The sequence below is a fragment of the Eptesicus fuscus genome, chromosome 4, assembly GCF_027574615.1.
Source record: "Eptesicus fuscus isolate TK198812 chromosome 4, DD_ASM_mEF_20220401, whole genome shotgun sequence".
Lineage (NCBI taxonomy): Eukaryota > Metazoa > Chordata > Mammalia > Chiroptera > Vespertilionidae > Eptesicus > Eptesicus fuscus.
This window is the reverse complement of record NC_072476.1, coordinates 62,793,135-62,814,138: the sequence shown is the minus strand read 5'-3', so window position 1 is coordinate 62,814,138 and position 21,004 is coordinate 62,793,135. Positions and strand designations below refer to the sequence as shown.

Sequence of the window (21,004 nt, the reverse complement as noted above, 5' to 3'; positions counted from 1 at the left end):
AGTGACCTAGTCCTCCAGAACCTCTGTCCCTATTGGCCTGTGTCTCTTTCCTGGACTCCATCTGAACCCTGCATCCCTGTCTTTGGATTTTGCTGCCATAAGCATGTAAGACATTAAGCAATCTCAGACTGCAATGTTTGAATATACTTGACTGAGAAAATTTCATTTAAACCTTAACATATGTCAAAAACTTACTTATTTCGTGGTTCCTAAATATAAAGCCATGTCTTGCCACATGGAAATAGCCACATACATAAAAATTTAATCATCTCTTGACTAAGGTAAAGATTAATAGGAAGTTGTATATGAGCATAAAACATGGACACAGACAGTAGGGGGGTGAGGGCCTATGCTGGGGGGTGGGAGTGGCTGGGGAGAGGTCAATGGGGGAAAAAGGAGACTCATGTAATACTTTAAACAATAAAGAATTTAAAGTAAAAAAAAGAATAATAGGAAGCATTTTTGGCTTATACTTAGAGTTCGGAATACAACTCCCCTTTAAAATGCATGAACTTGTTATGTTCGTGTGACTGATCACATAATCCATTGGAATCTTAATGATCCGTGAGATAAATTGTTCACATTTTTAGAGGTACATCTACATTACAAAACAGCAGTGCTTTTCAAGAGGCCCCTACACTGTTGTGCTTTTGAAAGCACTTGAGCCACACAGTGCTGAAAGGAGGAACAATATTGATGACTCACAAACACGCACATTGTAGTAAGAAGGAAACAATAGAAGTTATGGAAATGCACACTTTGCCAAATTTGCTTATTTTTAAAGCAACATGGAAGTTGTATTAGTATTTTAGTTGGTAAAATGGGAGAAATTTGAGTTTTTTGAAAGGATTAGCATTTACTTGCAATAACTAAAAACTTTTTAAAAAGCAGACTCAAATAAGACAAATTTAAGGAAAAAGTAGATACAACAAAGAAATCAACTTATTTATAGAGTTTAAGTTTAAATTGCTTTATATACCTGTTTCAAGAGTTCTCTCATATTTACTTGATCAAATAAATAGATGAGTAAGTTCCATTAGGATTATTGATCCATTCAGTAATTTTTTTAGTTTTTGCTTGTATTTTAGTTTCATTTGGGGAGAAGATGGGCTTTAATTAAGTTTTCATGTTGCTACTCATGTTTTTCTTAGAATAAATTGGAAGGTCATTTTTGTTGTTGTTATTGTTAATCTTCACCCGAGGATATTTTCCCATTGATTTTTAGAGAGAGTGGAGGGGAGGTGAAGAGACAGAGGGAGAAACATCGATGTGAGAGAGACAGACACATCAATTGGTTGCCTCATACATGAGCTCTGACCAGGGCCGGGATGGAGCCTGCAACTGAGATATGTGTCCGTGGCCGGGAATCGAACCTGGGACTCTTCAGTCTGCAGGCCAATGCTCTATTAACTGAGCCAAACCGGCTAGGGCTGGAGGGTCATTTTTTTAATAAACTAAATTTGATAAGTAAGTTTAAGGTTAGTTATAATTATCTTGATATATAAGATAAAGAATAAAACATAGTTATGAATAGTAAAAGGAACCATAGAAGAGTTTGTGATTTTTAATTTATTTCTGTGATCACATATTTGAATTGGATGGCTTAATATTTGCTGTATTTATGTCTCAGTGGCTTACTATGTAACTCTTCACTCTGTTTATATTTGTAGACAACACAGTCAAATGAAAATGTATTAGACATGTTTTGTGAACAAATTTTTTTTTTCTCCCATAGGGATGCCCTCTACATTTTTATTCGTAAATCTTCTTTCAGCTTTATTCATCCCTTTTGTGTTTGGAGAAACAGAAATAAGGTTTGCTGGACAAACAGAATTTGTAGTTAATGAAACAAGTACAACAGTTATTCGTCTTGTCATCGAAAGGATAGGAGAGCCAGCAAATGTCACAGCAATTGTATCGGTAAGAAATGATTGTAGTTCTATTCTTACTGAAATATATATTAAATTTCTTGGTTTCCACGACAAGAATTTTTTTTATCTGTTTGAGATTCTGAGTAGTTTGATCATGATAAATGATTTGCATGTACACTGTTCCATTTATACAGTTTTATGGAGTGCTCCAAGGTAGCGTGTGTGTTTGTCAATAATAGTATTTTAAAGATACAGACTGAAAAAAAAGATATAGACTGATTATTTTAAAATGTTCGTGTTTATTTTAAAACAAATAAAAATATCAATAAGTATTTCTAAGTAAAAGAATATTTTATTTTGGGTAATTTGGATTCTAGTTGTCTCTGCTTGGAAATACTATCCATTGTCAGGTGGCTTTAGTAAATATATGAAATATTTAAAAGTAGAAAAAAGCAATTAAAAAATCTTTAGTTATGTCAGAGCTCTCTTTTTTTAGGAGAAATTAGGTAGGTCAATCCATCCAATAATCAAACCGTATGTTGAAATTAGGTAGAATTTGTTAAACTATTATACACGGTTTGATTATTGGATTGATTGAGTGTGCATGTTGTGTTTATGTTTAACCAGAAAGTACAGCCATATGACCTCTAAGGTATTATTATACTTGAGGCTCAAAATGCTTAAGATTTTTGTTTTCCAAAATAAGTTTTTAAGCAGTAGGTTATATGATCACATTCTGAACAATGTGAAGAGAGACAAAGAGAAAAACTACATATGCAGCAAACCTAATACTATACTTTTGTGCATTGCTTCTACTTTTTAATTTATTACATATATGTATATATTTATTGAGTCAATTTTTTGTTTGAGTGTATACTATACTTGATAATCTTGTACATATAATTTTTCTTGTATTTTAATACATTTTTCAGGTTGGTCTATTATTTTCTCAGCTCTTCTTGATAGTGGTGTCCTCATTTCCCAATCATTCCTCAACTATTTTTCATTGAGGTTGCTGTCGATTTGTGTTGTTATAAATGTTGCTTTAATGAAACTATTTATATACGTATTGATTTTTGTTTTTTTTTAAATATATTTTTTATTGATTTCAGAGAGGAAGTGAGAGGGAGAAAGAGAGATAGAAACATCAATGATGAGAGAGAATCTTTGATCAGCTGCCTCCTGCACACCCTCCTTTGGGTATTGAGCCCGCAGCCCAGGCATGAGCCCTGACTGGGATCGAACCACGACCTCCTGGTTCATGGGTCGATGCTCAACCACTGAGCCACACCGTCTGGGCAGATTTTTGCATATTTTGGATTGTTAAATGATTTTTTGGGTTGGATTACTGTGTTTTCCGCTTTGTTTCAGTGGCTTGATATTACCATAATTATTTTCTAAATGACTGTGCCATTTTTTATATTAAATTATTAGAACAGCTTTTCCCCGACCCTTGGAAACTTACTTAGATCAAGTGTTTAAAACTTTATTGTAAACGAAAACTAGAGCTAGACTAAAATTTGCCTATACATGTCCTTTACTTTTTATTTGTATTAAATCATAGTTTATTTTCTAGTAGCTATGTTATTCATTTTGAGTTATTTAGCAAAAGAAATCTCATTTAGATTTGCACAAGAAGCTGCTGCTTTATAATTTCATAATTATTGCTCCCTTGAGAATCTTATTAGCAATGCTGATATTACAGAATGAGGTCTTAAAAAGTTAAGGAAAAGCTTATAATGACTAATATGTTTGGAATGCTAAAAGAATTGGGTCTTTATTGGAGCGGTGGGAGAATATAAATAAAATTTCATGTTGAAAGTTTTGGAAAGAGCAGTTTTCTTGAAACTGATAGGGAAAAGAATAAAAGAATAAAAGAAAACATAGTTTTTCTAATATATTTTGACAGGCTACTTTCAACCCTTTGCTGGGAGAGTTTTAGCTGCAGTTTGTCTTGTTAGGTTTGCTGTAATTCACTTCAGATCAACCAAGAGGCAGAGAAAAAACATTTACATCATACTTTCCTTTATAGTTATTATTACTTTTCTATGTAGTGATTTCTTTACTTTCCAGAGCATAAGCAATGTTTTTGTGTAGCATCATTTCTTTTTATAATGTCTTTTTAAGGTGATTATTGGTTGTTAAATATTTGCCTTTGTACATCTTATCTGTAAATATAGTGTCACTTCACTGGGGCGGTGGGGGCTTGCCCAGGGTGGGAATGGCTGCGGAGGGGAAGAGGGGTCAACCGGGGGTAAAAGGAGACGTATGTAAAACTTTAGACAATAAAAAAAAAAAAAAACAAAACAAAAAATATAGTGTCACTGGATGATTCATGCTTTTCCCTGTTGATTGCTCCAGTTGGCGTCAGGTTTCCTTGTCCTAACACTGCGCTATGTAAGAACGGTCTATATTTTACATTTGATAGCTGTATGGAGAAGACACTGGAGACTTCTTTGACACATATGCTGCAGCTTTTATACCTGCTGGAGAAACAAATAGGACAGTGTACATAGCAGTGTGTGATGATGACTTACCAGAGCCTGATGAGACCTTTATTTTTCACTTAACATTACAGGTAAACCCTCCTCACCCAAAACTTAAACTCATAAAAATCTTGTAATGCTTACAAACCTATTTCTCTAGAGATCAGCCAGTTTAGCTGAGAAGTTGTAGTTTTCATAGAAGCTAGAACTGAAAACCTCTTTAGCAATTCCACTGCCTGGTTATTCCTCAGAAAATCTTTAGCAGATCCTACAGCTAGTTTTTGGATCCATTCAGCTTATTTAGGAATTTCCATGACAGATGCTCAAGAAAACCTTGTCTTTCATTTGGCCCTTTTCTCTTTTATCCTTCCCCTGTTACCAGATGCACAAAAAATGACCGTGACTTCTGAATTCAAAGGAGAAGGATACAAAAAAGCAGGCATGGAAGTGGGAGGTCCCAATGCCTTTGAATAAATTCGGAGTATCTCTGGGAAAAATGCTTGAATAGCTTAAGGTTTAATTGTCCTTTATGGGTTAATCTGTTAGGTTGAGGCAATGACTACTAACAATGCTATAGTTAATTTTTCTAAAGGGCATTGAGAATTTTTTTTATTATATTGGTATGATTAACTTTTCATGAAAATGATACTTGAAACACTCAGGTTTTGCTTTTGTACACTCTTTTTTTTTACATTCCTGTATGCTGTTGTTGAATAATGAGAAATGTTGCAGACAAATCTTACATTTATTAGAAAAGTTGTTTTAATATTTTATTATTATTTTTAAAATACATTTTTATTGATTTAAGAGAGAAGGGAAAGGGAGAGAGAGATAGAAACATCAATGAAGAGAGAGAATCAATGACTGGCTGCCTTCTGCATGCCCCCCACTGGGGATTGAGCCCACAACCCGGACATGTGTCACTGACCAGAATAGAACCTGGGACCCTTCAGTCTGAAGGCTGATGCTCTATACACTGAGCCAAACCAGCTAGGGCTTAATATTTTATTTTTAATTTGACTCTGATTTGTGAAATAACTAATTATCAAATTTCAGCACCTTCTAAAGTATAAGAAAAATAATTATGTTTGAATAGAATTTCATACTGCTTACTTTATTCTCTGTCACATCAGTAATGACATTAGAGTAATTATAATACATGTAATATTACTAGCCAGTGATTACTTATAATTATAATGATTTATATTTTAATAGTTAGTGATTAATTATTTCCAAAACTTTTTTCAAGAATTCTTGCTGGGAATTTTTTGCCATGTTTTCTGAGTTTAAATGAATTTTTTAAATCTGTGCATTAAAAGTATTCTTGTATTTTTTCTTCACATTCTTAATAATTACTTAAAGACAGAAATTCTGTTAAGATGATTATTTTTTCCTCTTATTTTTTATTTATTTATTTATTTATTTATTTATTTAAGAAACCTTCAGCAAATGTGAAGCTTGGATGGCCACGGACTGTTACTGTGACAATATTATCAAATGACAATGCATTTGGAATTATTTCATTTAATATGGTATGGTTACAACTTGATTATCTTGTGGTTGCTAGATAATAGTATAATTTTTTGATAATTGGTCATGATATTCTTGTTTCTAGCTTTGGTCCCAGGTCCATGACTATGTGGTCTCTCACTGGGTAGCTGCCCTGCAAGACTAAAATTAAACTAAATAACTGTTAAGCTCACAGTAGTAGCTAAATAGGCTGACTTTGGTTCCCAGCATAGATCATGATTATATTGACATGAAGATAACATTAATGATAATAATAGTAACTGCCAACGTTTACTGAACCCTCACTGTGTGTCACGTACGAGGATAAGCACTTGATGTGAATGATCTCATTGAAACCTCATCATAACCCTTCGTGACAGGCATCCCTACCCCATTTATAGATGGGATACTGAAACTTAGAGTCCTCTGGAGAGATGGGTGCCACTGCCCTTGTTAGTGTGCACCTGGCCGCTTCCCTCCTCCTCCTCTTCTATGCTGAGTTTCAGCCAGCCAAGCCAGCACATTTCAACATTTGAAGTCCTGGCTCTTTCTTTTGCTCAGTAATCACGTTCTGAAAAAGTCATTAGCACTTGTCTGCTTTTCAATGGCGAGCTGACCAATGAGGGAAATAGTGGTTGGGAGCAAGGCCGAATGATTGTACCAGTGAGCCGCCCTGGTCCGGAGGTGAAACTCATTTTTGTGATCTCCTATGCCCCTGTGAGCATTTGAATTTGCCATCTTTTGAGTAGATAATTGTTAGGATTCCTCAGCGGAACAGCTAGTTGATGCCAGAATCAGTTAAAAACCGACATTGTTTGCATGATAAGTTTTATGTTCCTTTTTTTAAACCATTTAAGTAATGTTATTAGCTGCGGTTATTTGATGCTAGGAAATACCACATCCTTAAGAGTACAATGTGGATGGATTTGTCTGCGGAAGTGCAGTATTTCTAAGGGAACAGTTTGTAGCTTTGGTCCTACCTCTGCTCAGCGCCTGATTGTCTTTGCTCTTCCCTGTAGCCTCCCTCAATCACAGTGCAGGAGCCCAGGGGCAGAAACGAATCTGTGCCTCTGACTCTCATCAGAGAAAAAGGAACCTATGGAATGGTCACTGTGACTTTTGAGGTATGTTTACTCTGAAAAAATTTTAAGTCATAACATTTTAGAGTTCATACCAGATAGCTATAATTTTAAAAATCAAGGTTCTTTATATAAGAAACTAGAGGCCCGGTGCACGAAATTCGTGCACGGGGGTGTGTCCCTCAGCCCAGCCTGCACCCTCTCCAATCTGGGACCCCTCTAGTGATCAGGCCTAAACGGGCAGCCAGACATCCCTCTCACAATCCAGGACTGCTGGCTCCCAACTGCTCGCCTGCCTGCCTTCCTGATGGCCCCTAACCACTTCTGCCTGCCAGCCTGATCACCCACTAACCACTCCCCTGCCAGCCTGATTGATGCCTAACTGCTCCCCTGAAGGCCTGATTGCCCCTAACTGCCCTCCCTTGCAGGCCTGGTCCCCCCCAACTGCTCTCCCCTGCAGGCCTGGGTCCCCCCCAACTTCCCTTCCCTGTAGGCCCGGTCACCCCCAACTTCCCTCCTCTGCCGGCTTGGTCACCCCTAACTTGCCCTCCCCTGCAGGCTTGATCGCCCCCCAACTGCCCTCCCTTGCAGGCCTGGTCCCTCCCAACTGCCCTCCCCTGCTGGCCATCTTGTGGCAGCAATCTTGTGTCCATATGGGGGCAGCCATCTTTGACCACATGGGGGCAGCCATCTTGTGTGTTGGAGTGATGGTCAATTTGCATATTACTCTTTTATTAGATAGGATATGACCCTTATATTCCACAAATGAGTGAGACCCTCAATAAAAATGCAATTAAATACTTTTATTATCTGATAAATTCCATGGTTAATATAAAAATGTTTTCCTTGTTACTTGAATATACTGTGCTTAAATGGAACACAATGTATCATTTAACCACAAAACAGAATAGTAATAATAATGTTAATTCTGTAAAAGTTATGGGTAATTTGATTTATGTAGCATAAGGATATAAACAAAAAGGATACAAACTTCTTCAAGGATATAAAATTTTTAAATGCCCATGGATCACTTAGAGTCATACAAAGTTATTTAATATGTAGTCTTCCCCATCTACATTTTCTATTTTAAAAAATGCATTTAATGGATGGTGTTAAACGTAGTTGCACTCCACTATGGAGGTCTGTAGAAATTATAGCATTTGACATGAATAAGATAGGCTGTGGGTGAGGTGTATTTCTTCTGGTGCTGGCTGTAACCATTCCATTTTATTGCTTACTGACCACATGCTCACCATTATGTCATCATATTGCTGTTCTATGAGGTACATATTTAAATCTTCAACTAATTTTTTATAAGACCCAAAACATGATCATATGCTATTTTCAAACATTAACACCTTGAAAAGAAGTCTTGATAGCAGTTTATATCTTCATTATTAATTATTAGAGGCCTGGTGCACGAAATTCATGCATGGGGGTGTGTGTCCCTTAGCCCAGCCTTCACCCTCTCCAATCTGGGACATCCCTCTCACAATCCAGGACTGCTGGCTCCTAACTGCTCACCTGCCTCTGCTGATTGCCCTTAACCACTTCTGCCTGCCAGCCTGATCACCCCCTAACCACTCCCCTGCCAGCCTGATCGACGCCTAACTGCTCCCCGGCTGGCCCAATTGCCCCTAACTGCCCTCCCCTGCTGGCCCAGTCACCCCTAACTGCCCTCCCCTGCCAGTCTGATCACCCCTAACAGCCCTCCCCTGCAGGCCTGGTTGCCCCTAACTGCCCTCCTCTGCCGGCCTGGTCACCCGTAACTGCCCTCCCCTGCAGGCCTGGTCCCCCCAACTGCCTTCCCCTGCTGGCCTGGACCCCCCCCCCAACTGCCCTCCCCTGCAGGCATGGTCCCCCCAACTGCCCTCCCCTGCTCTCCTGGTCTCCTCCAACTGCCCTCCTCTGCTGGCCCGGTCACCCCTAACTGCCCTCCCTGCTGGCCTGATCGCCCACAATCTCCCTCCCCTGCAGACCTGGTCTCTCCCAACTGCCCTCCTCTGCTGGCCCGGTCATCCCTAACTGCCCTCCCTGCTGGCCTGGTCCCCCCAACTGCCCTCCCCTGCAGGCCTGGTCCCCCCCAACTGCCCTCCCCTGCACCCTGGGTCCCCCCCAACTGCCCTCCCTTTCTGGCCTGGTCACCCCCAACTGCCCTCCTTTGCTAGCCTGGTCACCCCTAACTGGCCACAACTACCCTCCCCTGCAGGCCATCTTGTGGCAGCCATCTTGTGTCCACATGGGGGCAGCCATATTTGAACACATGGGGGCGGCCATCTTGTGTCTTGGAGTGATGGTCAATTTGCATATTACTCTTTTATTAGATAGGATAACATCAATAAAATGGGTAATTTGATTTATGTAACATAATTCTACTGAAGCATAGAAGGGTTTTACTTGTGCTTGTGGAGTCTTACATCATATGGTGGTTGTGTTAATGACATAAGAAAATAAACTGGCATCAGGCAGTAATGCGTGAAAAACATAGGCAATACTAATTAACACGTTAAGCGCCCAGTAACCAGTGATTGACACTATACTTTCCGTCCTGAAGACAAAACAGGCTGGGCGCTTAACATGTTAAATATGCAGTAGTCTTTCGAGTTCTACAGAAGAAGCCTTAAGCAATATTTAATGTGCTTAGGAATATGCGCACTTAGATAATACATTCTTGAAATTTTTTCTGATAATAAATATGGGAAAAGTGTGAAAAATTGTAGAAAGGACACGGCATCGTCAGTTACAGTGTTTTCAACTTCGCTGTGGATGTCGGAAGTTATTTTATTGGCTCTTAACTCTTTTGTTTAATTGAAATAGTTACAGCTTACATTTGTGGAGCACTTAATATTTCCATATACTGTTCTAGTGCTTTACTCTAAAGCTGTTTTCACTGCATGTAAACAACTCTTTCTAGCACTCAGTCTCTCTCACGTCCTTTTAAATTTTTTCTCCACAATCCATATCTTCATCTGACACATACACATTTATTATTTGTTCCTTTTCATCAGATGTAAGGTCCTGGTGGTTTGGGAGTTTGCCTTGTTCACTGCTGTATACTTACTACCTAAAAGAGGTCAGGCACAGAGTACTTAATAAATACTTTTCAAAAGGAATGATTTTATTAAATTTTCACATCTAGCCTGTTATATACTATTATGCCCATTTGAAAGATGAGGAAAAGGCTACATAGAGTTGTTAAATACCTTGCATAGTCTCTGGTGGAATTGGTATTTGATTCCATTACTTAAGAGAATTTACTAATTTTGAATAACTTCCTCTCAAGAAAAATATAAGTTTTTTTTTCCTCAGGTTTAACACAATGGTTGGGCTGAAAGCTCTTAGAAACTATGTAGTTTAATGTAATTATCGTCGAGATCTATAATTATAGGTCTTGACTGTTAATTTGAAGGGCAGACTTACATTTGATTAGTATAATTTTTGCAAAACATCCTATATAATAAAGATGTAATATGCAAATGGTTGTTACGCCGTGAAGTGTACTGACCGACTGTGTATTGACTGGATCACGGATCAGCAGGAGGGTGGGGCAGCTAGCTACAAGCGGGTGGTGAAGAGCTACAGGAGGGGGCAGGGCAGCAAGCTATGAGGGGGGGGGGGGGGGGGCGGAGGGAGCTACAGGAGGGCAGGGCAGTGGGCGGAGAGCTACAGGAGGGTGGCAGTGAGCTACTGGTGAGCAACTGGTGCATGGATTCGTATGCAGGGCTACTAGTTTTAAAATAAACTTCAGATTTTTGTCAGCTGACATCACAATAATGCCTTTTTACTCTTGTGAACTATTTTATATGTATTTCTTTGCAGGTAGAGGGTGGCCCAAATCCACCGGAAGAAGATTTGAGTCCTGTTAAAGGAAACATCTCCTTTCCCCCGGGCATAGCCATAGTAGTTTATAACCTGACAGTGCTTGATGATGAGGTGGGATAATGTGAAATGTTTAAATGGGACAAGGACTCTGTCTGTGTTATAGACATACTAGAGAACATTATGTCAAAGATTAAATTGTGTTCAGTATTTGAAATTATTCAAGAACACAGTCCTATGTAAAGTTAGTATATTGTGCCAGTCATAGTTTAGCTATAAAAAGCTCTTTTGGAATATATCTTGTTAGTATTTCCCTTATTTATTTTACATTAAGTTGTGCTGTGTATCTAAAAGCTGATGAACCTGAATATAATTGTCAACCACAAAAATCTCAGCATTTTGTAAATGCTCATGATTGATTTTATTAGTGATTTCAGTTTCGAGCAGGTACAGTACTATTTACTCAGCATAAATATTTTACTATAAATGCAAAGAAATTTTTACTATAGTTGATATTCTTTTGTTTTGATATTTTAAATGTTCACATTTCACATTGAAGTTACCAAGGATTGAGATATATGACTGCTAAGGAAAGAATGAGTTTGAATGATAATGTGCAAGTATATCCACCATGAGCTAAAGAAGAGAAACCATGACTTTTAACTTTAAAAAATATTAGTATTGCCAGCGGGAAAAAGAGGGAATAGCTGGAAATTTATAATCATCCCTCTACCTTCCTACAAAGAAGTTATGAAACCCAATTACAAGTTTCAAGAGAAGAAAGGAAAAAAAAAGAGAAAACATTATTAGAAAAGAGTGTTTCTCTTGAAATAGATGAAATATTAGGTAGCAGTATAACTAGTTTGTATTCTGGAAGCTAACAGAAACGTTTTGCTTTTAGATCCTGGAACAGTAAAAATATTACATTTTAATTGTAAATGTAAAAGCCCTTCTAAGGATCTAATGTGCAACGTGGTGATGATAGTTAATAATTATGGTATTGTATACTTGAAAGTTGCTGACAGTAGACCTTAAGCATTCTCACCACATACACACAAGAGTTAACTATGCGAGGTGATCGATGGGTTAATTATCTTGATCTTGGTAATCATTTGGCAATATATGTATATATAAAATCATCACATTGCACACTTTAAATATAATTGTATTTGTCAATCATCCTCAATAAAGTTGGGGAAAAAAGATCATCAATCAAGTCATATTTTATTTTCTGTGATAAATAGCTTTACCTCTTTCATTGATTGCTATTGATTGAGGTAAGAAGATATATTTTTTCACTTTTATTCATAAAATAAAATTTATAGTGAAGGAAAGCTCAAACAGCACAGTGGAAATTATCCCTAAGATTTCTGTGCAGTTACAAAAATATATATACCGAGTATATATTTTAATTTTAACAATGTCAACATTTTCCCCAGTAGTGACTCTTATAGCTTGTTATCCAGAGAGGCATGATGTGTATTTTGGAAATCATATGATTGGTATCATAGAAACTCTTTATAAAGAAACAAGAATAAATCACATAGTTGAAAACTAATAATTTGCATGTGATGTTTAATATAGTTTTCTGGATTCTTAGATATTTTTGACCTTGACTGTTGCTTTTGACCCTACTAGTTCTGATAAAACTACTAATAATATATGTTCATCTTACTGTCAAATCTTTAGTTATCTAAAGATTGATCAAGGTTGAAAGACATTATACCTATACTTCATTATCTGCTCACACCATTGCCTTATGAACGTTTCCTTCCCTATCTAAAATGTTATTTACTTTTAGAAAATATTTTAGTAAGTGGACACGAAACAAGCCTCTCTATAGGCTCCCTTCAGTTAAATATTTTTAATTTTTATGTAATTGTATTGGAACATAGTGACTTTTTACACTTTGGTTTCTTTGCAGGTGTTTTAGTTATTGATGTTTTTGCCACAATTAATATTTCTTTGACAGGTACCAGAAAATGATGAAATATTTTTGATTCAACTTAAAAGTGTAGAAGGAGGAGCTGAGATTAACACTTCTAGGAGCTCAGTTGAGATCATCATTAAGAAAAATGATAGTCCGGTGAGATTCATGCAGAGCATTTATTTGGTACCTGAGGAAGATCACATTCTCATAATTCCAGTGGTTCGTGGAAAAAATGACAGTGGATATCCAGTTGGATCTGATGAATATGAAGTTTCAATCAGTTATGCTATTGTAACTGGGAATTCAACAGCACATGCCCAGCAAAATGTAGACTTCATTGATCTTCAGCCAAACACAACTATTGTTTTTCCACCTTTTGTTCATGAATCGTACCTGAAATTTCAAATAGTTGATGACACCGTACCAGAGATTGCTGAATCGTTTCATGTTGTGTTACTAAAAGATACCTTAAAGGGAGATGCTGTGCTAGTAAGCCCTTCTGTTGTACAAGTCACCATTAAGCCAAATGACAAACCTTATGGAGTCCTCTCATTCAACAGTGTCTTGTTTGAAAGGACAGTCATAATTGATGAAGATACAACATCAAGGTATGGTTTATTTTAAACCTATTTCTACAGTCATTTTATTATATTATTCCAAGATTTAATGTTTGTGGTGTTGGACACAATGCTGAACTCTTGAGCGTATGTGTCATTTCCTCCACCATGGTCTCACTATTTTCTCTCCTACTTTGGGAGTGATTTAAATATGCCAGTGAATTCCTACTATAGCTGTTTCCTAGGACATATCTACATATCAAATCCTTCACATTAAAAGCAATCATTCTTTATGTATGGAGTCTGTTTTTAACTGTATCTGATGGCCAACTTTACAGTAGAATAGTTCATCTAAGGGAACTAGAGTGGATTGTGTGACTGTATAGATTTCTTTTTAAAAATTCTAGATTTGAAAATATTACCGTGGTTAGAAATGGCGGCACCCATGGGAATGTTTCAGTGAACTGGGTGTTGACACGGAATAGCAGTGATCCCTCGCCGGTAACAGCGGATATTGGACCAAGTTCTGGAGTTCTCCATTTTGCACAAGGGCAGATGTTGGCATCCATTCCTCTTACTGTCGTTGATGATGACCTTCCAGAAGAGGCAGAAGCTTACCTACTGCAGATTCTGCCTCATACAATACGAGGAGGTGCAGAAGTGAGTGAACCAGCAGAGGTAGGTCTCTTGTTATACGTTACTCGTTATTTCTGTGTCGTAGAAGAGCCAAAGAATTTGATCACACAGGTCTCATTGATGTGTACTTTGAGGTGACAGGAAGAACATTGGTTTTGGAAATGATGATTGCTTCGCTTGCTCAAGGTTGTCCCCCTGTAAATAGAAAGTTTAGTCTTAAAAAATTCAACCAACTATAAATTGGGAAGGTTTTCAGATCTGTTTTTGTCTCATCTTTTACTTTAGTACATATAAGAAGTGATCAGTTTTAGATATGACATAAAAGGAAATATTAAAAATCAGAATAGCCTAGAAAATAAACAGCTTGGTAATCTTTGATGTGAGAATTACGCGTTTTAATATTTTATTCCTTTATCCTCAGCTTTTGTTTTACATTCAAGATAGTGATGATGTTTACGGCCTGATAACATTTTTTCCTATGGAAAACCAGAAGATTGAAAGCAGCCCAGGAGAACGATATTTATCCTTGAGTTTTTCAAGAATAGGAGGAACTAAAGGAAATGTGAGGATGTTTTATTCTGCACTTTATATTCCGGCCGGAGCTGTGGACCCTTTGCGAGCAAAAGATGGCATCTTAAATATATCCAGGAGAAATAGCCTCATTTTTCCAGAACAAAAAACCCAAGTCACTACAAAATTACCAATAAGGAATGATGCATTCCTTCAAAATGGAGCGCACTTCCTTATACAGGTATTTTAATGATTAAAATAATTTAAACTTTGGTTAAATTGTAAGCGTACTTATCTATGTGAAAGAGTTAACTAACCATTATTTTGCTCTCATTTGTAATTTGGATTCTACTATCGGTTACTAGAAGTAACTTAGGGAGTCCAGAGAAAGACTGTGTCTGCTCTTAAGGCATGTTAGGATGAAAAAAACAAGGGCTCTACTAAAGTTAAAATTTTAGTCAGGTGATAATAAAAGCACATCAGACATGAAATTCAGGTCAGAATATAATGGATGACATAGTGAAGTAACTCACAAACTGTTAATGGGGAAGGGGGGATGGTGAGAGAGAGAGAGAGAGAGAGAGAGAGAGAGAAAGAGAGAGATCTGCAATTCTTTTGAGTGATTTGAGAATACGTGACATAGGAATGGGTTGTGTAAGATACATGTTTTTCATGATTAATACTTGCAGGGAAGGCATTCCAGAAATTAAGCTATATGAGAACAATTGTATACTGTAGATACTTTTAAATAATATACTAAAAATCTGTTTCTTTGTTTATTAACTGTATATAGCACCTCTGGATTTTCATCTACTTAATAAGAAGAAATAAGGGCCTTATAAACATATTCTTCCATCTTATCTCTTTTATTTCTTAACTTTTATTAACATTTTTATTGTCAAAGTTTGAAACATCTGCACTCACTTATGATAGTATGGTTATGTTTTGCATTTGGTTTTGGTTGATTCTGAAAATTAGAAAGCAATAAAAGGGTACTTATCAAGTTTTGTTAATGTAAATAAACATAATATAGATTCAGATAGTATGAATGATTGATAAAGAGTATAATCTTATGTCACTATACTTTTTGCCAACTGATATATATATAAAATGAAATCTCATATTTTATTATTACTTTTGAATCATGCCACACTTAAATTTGTTTCATAATTTTGCATAGACTTTGTTTTATGGTTTATTGCTTTCTCTGGAATTTTTGATTGCTCTTGTTTTACATACCACCCTCACCATTTAGGGCTTGCAGCTGTCTAACATACTTTGAGTGTTGAGTTCAGCTGCACTGCTTTCCGTGTTTCACACCTGGGACTTTTTTTTACTGAGCTTTTGAATTTTCTTGATCTCTTGCCTTTTCCTTAAGTTGTGTTTTAAGTTTTGTTGTAATATATCTATCCTCATATACATGTGCAGAAAATATATGTGCAAGGTAAACTTTTTGAGTGTTTGAGCAAATAAAAATGAAATTTTATGCATTGATAATTTGGCTAGGTAGAAATTTGTAGATTAAAACAATTTCTTCTTTAGTACTTGAGAAGGTTTGTTTTTAAATTTCTATTGTTGCTGATACGAAATTTGATGGCAAAAAATAATGTAGATAACTTGCTCTTCATCTCTGAAGGATTTTTTTTTTTACATCTTCTTGGCGTTCTAAATTTCACAGGTCCTTGCCATGCACTTTCATTTTGAAGACTCTTGTCTTTTTTTTTTTTTTTTTAAGTTGGGCCACCACTCATGCTTGTACTGTTTATGCATTTCTTGACGATTCCTGGCGAAGGGGTCTAGCGGGTGACCTGTTACAGGGATATATAATGTGTAGGGGGTACCTTTTTATAATATGCTCACCCAGAGGGAGACGATTTTCCAGTGTTCCCAAAGCTTTGTTACTAGTGGCAGGCCATCCTGCTCATCATCTTTATTTTTATTATTACTGTTATTATTATTTTATTGTCTCCTCAAAATGAGGAAATTCTGATATGATGCATATTTTTGTCTATGAGGATAATCCACCCTTTGAAATAAGCTATGTAAAATTAGCATTTTGTTTTTACCCTTGCCTTTAGCTTTTTGGAGAGATGGGTGAACAGAACAGGGAATCATTTACAATTGTTTGTTTCCCCTGCGACCTGTGGAATGCTCTTGTGAGCTGGCGGAGGGGTGGGGTGATCTGGGTCTGTGACATGGAATTAAGCAAGCGTTCAAGCCCATACCCTGGCAAGAAGTTAAAGCAACTAGGACGCTGCCCGCAGAACACATATGAAGATATGTTTAGAAATTTTAAAAAGACCTTTATGTTTGGCCTTATACTAACTCCTGGTTTGGAGGGGTTCTGGTGAGGCCGGCCTCCTGGTTTGGAGACTGCTGTCTTCTTGCTGTGTCCTCACGTAGTGGAGAGCAAGAAGAAGCAAGCTCTTTGCTATCTCTTCTTATAAGGGCACTAATTTCATCACAAGGGCTCTACCTCCCCAAGGTCCTATCTCCAAATACCATCATTTTGGGGGATTAGGGTTTCAACATAGGAATTCTGGGGGGGGACATAAACATTTAATTCGTAGCATATGTTTAAGGTTTTTGTGTTTCTATTATCTCAGCATTCAGTTCTCTCTTCTGTCTCTCTTCAGTTTTGCGTAGGTCACAACTCATATGAGAACCAACTTATTAAAATAAGTGAAACGAAGCAAAGATTTTACACAGGTGCTTTTTGCTCCGTGGAGGCCTGGGCATCCTGGCATTCCCGCAGTAGCTGCAGTAACGAGACAGGAGTTTGAAGACTGATAATGCAGAAATGTTGATTTTCATTTGTAGAGGACTTTTCTGTCTCCATTCTAGTTTTCTGATTTCTTAAGCTGCCTCAACCACTTTTTACTGTGGATGACAATATTAGTAGCCTTTATATTAAACTTTTAGTCTTTTAAAAATATCTTTCAATATCTCTAGCCAAGTAGCTGCAGAGAATCCTTATGTAAACAAAACCTTATTAAGAAACTTAGATAGGGTCAGATATTATCCTAGCTAGTTTATGTTTCAACATTCTACATGAGTATGACCGTTTGTTTTTGATGACACTTGAAAAGTAAGGTAACCCTTGAAGAATCATGTAAAGTCTGAATTTTTGGTGATCCCATGTTAGAAATCTGTTTGCACCTCTAATTCCGAGTTCAGTTCTTTATCTATCTGCATATTCAGTTAAAAAACAAAGCTCTCACTGTGCAGACATTTTAATTTAACAGTGTAGGGAAAAAAGGCGTTATTAGTCACTGACACAGTTTCTTGAGGTTCAAAACAGCTGTAGGCTCTGGAAGGCTGGTTGGAATGAGAAGGTTGTGTGGTTTGTATCGTGCATAATGGATGAGCAACTCAAGAATAGGAGGCATCAGACTCTGCATGGAAAGTTGAATGAAACTGAAGAAAGGAGAATCTGAGACATGCGCTCCTCATTCTTCAGTGATCCTCTCGGCTACATACATCAGTCTGGGATACAACTTTTGGCAAGCTTGGGGTTACTAATGTGCCACCCCAGTTGCAGACTGTCTGAAAGCAAAGAACAACTCTGTATGAATGGAACAGTTTGATTTAGCAGATGCTTAAGGAACCCAGACAAAAAGGCTTGGAGACCAGGAAATAAGCTATGTAAAATTAGCATTTTGTTTTTAAGCAGTTCATTTTATAGCCTTCTATACCTTCTTTCTTTAAAATTTTCAAAATATGATATTTAGAATTAATTCTGTAACTGTTTTGATAAACATAAATATGACTTATTTTCTTTCTTTTTAGAAAGTTTTAAAGTAAAATTATATTGCGTTTTTTTTCCCTTTCATGTTTTAAACAATATTATCAGTTTAGAGCTTTGTGAATACATGGGAATGAGAATGTTCATTCACAAATATGTGCTTACGTATGACCAGTGTATTTTACCAACATCTTTGCCTCTAAACAATGCATACTTTATATTTTATCCCATTCAAATATGCATATTTTATTTTATTCTTTGTGCTATTTTTAAAGATAAATATATATGTATATGGGTATATAGATATTCCTTTTCTTTAGAAAGAATAACAGTTATACTTGTGTTGTTTTAGCTATTTATCTTTATATTTTATTTACTTTGTAAAGTAAATTCAATATACTAAGGAATCGCACATTTTTGTACTTGACTCAGTCTATATACTAATATTTGGCAAAATTTGTCAATCTAATTTCTTTTTCTCATTGACTCAAATGTATGTTTACCAAAGGTGGAATTTTTAATATCTTTCTCCTGTATATGATTTTCAAGGCAAAACGTGTGACATTTTTTAAAAGGCATGTATTTTGCCCTTTAAAATGTATAGTGTTCATTAAAAAATTGTAAGAGTATATGAGGGATCAGTATCAGTTCAGTCCACTTGTGGAAAACCCACTTAAATTATACTTGTTTCCACATTACAAAGTCTAATAAAGAGCTCTCGAGTGAGAGATCCATAATGTTTTGTTAAGTTCAAAACTGCTTTTAACCTAAAATCTCTATGCTTTTTGCAGTCCTGTAATAATTATTTTTACACTTAAGTGAATACTGTGAAGATTGATAAGCTGGATTTTGAAAAGTTAGAATATTAAGATGTTGAAAGTTTGCAATAGATCAGGATTCCTACAGATCTCAGTTTATATTGGAGAGATGAATCAATAAATATTTTTTGTGTAGCTGCTGCAGTTTGAGATCTATGTCATGAATTGGGAAAATACTGAGAAGGACACAGACCCACAAGAACTCTATAAACCTGTTGGGAAGTGGAAGTCTGTAACACACATAATGATTGTAAGCAAGCGATGTGTGAAATTTATAATTAAGTCTAAGTTTAGTGAGAATAACAATAGAAGTTCCAAAACAAATAGAATAAAAAGGGCTAGAAGATCCAAGAAATCTTCATGGAAGAGAGGGAAATGTAATTGGTTTTTAAGAACAGATATACTTTGGACTTGTGAAATGATGCAGGGAGGCCATTCTAGATGAGGAGAGCACCATCAAAGTTACTCTGGAAGTCATGCTCATTAATTACAGGGACACTGCATGTTTTACAGGTGTTGCATTTCTTTAAATATAAAGGCATGCTAAGTCACATTTGGAGTTTCAATGGTTGTGTATTCTCTGGCAGAGAAGGGGTTTGGGTGATTGATTAGAGCTGTGGACCAGTGGAAGCGAGGAAAGAGATGTGGACAATTCTCTGACGTTGGCTTTAAGGTCAAGATGGTTGGGTATAGGTAACAAGGAAGAAGAGCAGATGGTGGTGCTGGTGGTGGTAGTGGTGAGGGGACATGAAACAGAGATTTCAATTTTGGATATTTTATCTGCAAAGTTTCTATGTGACATTTATGTCGTTTCTAATAGCGATGGTTTATAAACTTTTGACATTTGAAGGAGCTATCTAGAGATTATAAGAGAGAGGGTATAAAATTATAAGATAAAGGGCTTAGAAAAAACCCTGGGAAATAATAACAACTGAGGAGCAGAAGCAGCTCAAGAAGCCAGTGCAGGAGATTGAAACAGGATGAAGAGGGAAGAAGAAAGAGAATGAAGTTGCTAAGTTATTGGTAGCCTTTATCCATGTTTATTTTGTTGCCCCATGCAATTAAGACTTTTTTGTTTTAAAATTTCTGTTCTTTTTTGTTTTGTTTATTATAGTTGGAAACTGTGGAGTTGGTGAACATAAATCCCCCAATTCCACCTATCAGTCCTAGATTTGGGAAAATCCGAAATATTTCTTTAGCGGTTACTCCAGATATTGCAAATGGAGAAATTGGCTTTATTAGCAATCTTCCGATCATTTTGCATGAACCAGAAGATTCCCCTGCTGAAGTGGTAAGTAGGTTTTCTCTTATCAATGGGCCCTGGTGGTCAGTGCATTCCCACAGCAGGAGCGCCGCTCAGCCGGAAGCCGGGCTCATGGCTGGCGAGTGCAGCTGCAGTGGCGGGAGACTCTCCTGTGTCTGTGGCAGTGCTAAGGAGCAGCGAACCAAGTGGTAAGGTGCGAGCAGGTGGGTGGTAAGGAGCGGCGAGCCAAGCGGTTAGGAGCGAGAGGTCCCGGATTGCAAGAGGGATGTCTGAATGCCAGATGAGGCCCAATTGGGTGTCTGACTGCCGGTTTAGGCCCTATCTAGTCTCTGGCCCTGACCATTTCCAGCCGAATTCACAGAATGGTTAGTGAGAAAAATGTCTTCTTTTTTATTTCATTTTTTCAAAGATGGACTGTGTTAAAGGGCAAAGAGCAAAGAGGATACTGATCAGGCCTAAACCAGCAGTTGGACATCCACTGAGGGGTCCCGGATTGCGAGAGGGCACAGGGTCCCCTCCCCCCCATACACACACACACGAATTTCATGCATCAGGCCTGTAGTGATATATAGTGATATATAGTGACACACACACACACACACACACACACACACACACACACACACACATATATAAGCTAAGTGGTATATACCACAGGTACATTTCACTCATTCATTTCTGAGAGCTAATCATGCCTGCCTTGGGCAGGACTGGGGTACTATGCTTGGTAGTGGAGGTGATGGTGGTAAAATTGTGGAATGCCTAATCTCAGGAATTTTG

At 37.1% G+C, this 21,004-nt stretch overlaps 1 protein-coding gene across 1 annotated transcript in view; it reads left to right on the top strand.

Annotated features, from left to right (window-relative positions):
• The first annotated feature begins 1,022 nt into the window (after positions 1-1,022).
• ADGRV1 (adhesion G protein-coupled receptor V1) overlaps positions 1,023-21,004 on the top strand; it is a 452,962-nt gene continuing 432,980 nt past the window's right edge. Inside the window, exons 1-10 of the mRNA XM_054714338.1 lie at positions 1,023-1,026; positions 1,736-1,920; positions 4,300-4,449; positions 5,794-5,889; positions 6,886-6,990; positions 10,765-10,878; positions 12,737-13,302; positions 13,659-13,929; positions 14,309-14,638; positions 20,075-20,251. Coding sequence (XP_054570313.1) covers positions 1,023-1,026; positions 1,736-1,920; positions 4,300-4,449; positions 5,794-5,889; positions 6,886-6,990; positions 10,765-10,878; positions 12,737-13,302; positions 13,659-13,929; positions 14,309-14,638; positions 20,075-20,251 — 1,998 coding nt within the window. The remainder of the gene's footprint in view (positions 1,027-1,735; positions 1,921-4,299; positions 4,450-5,793; positions 5,890-6,885; positions 6,991-10,764; positions 10,879-12,736; positions 13,303-13,658; positions 13,930-14,308; positions 14,639-20,074; positions 20,252-21,004) is intronic.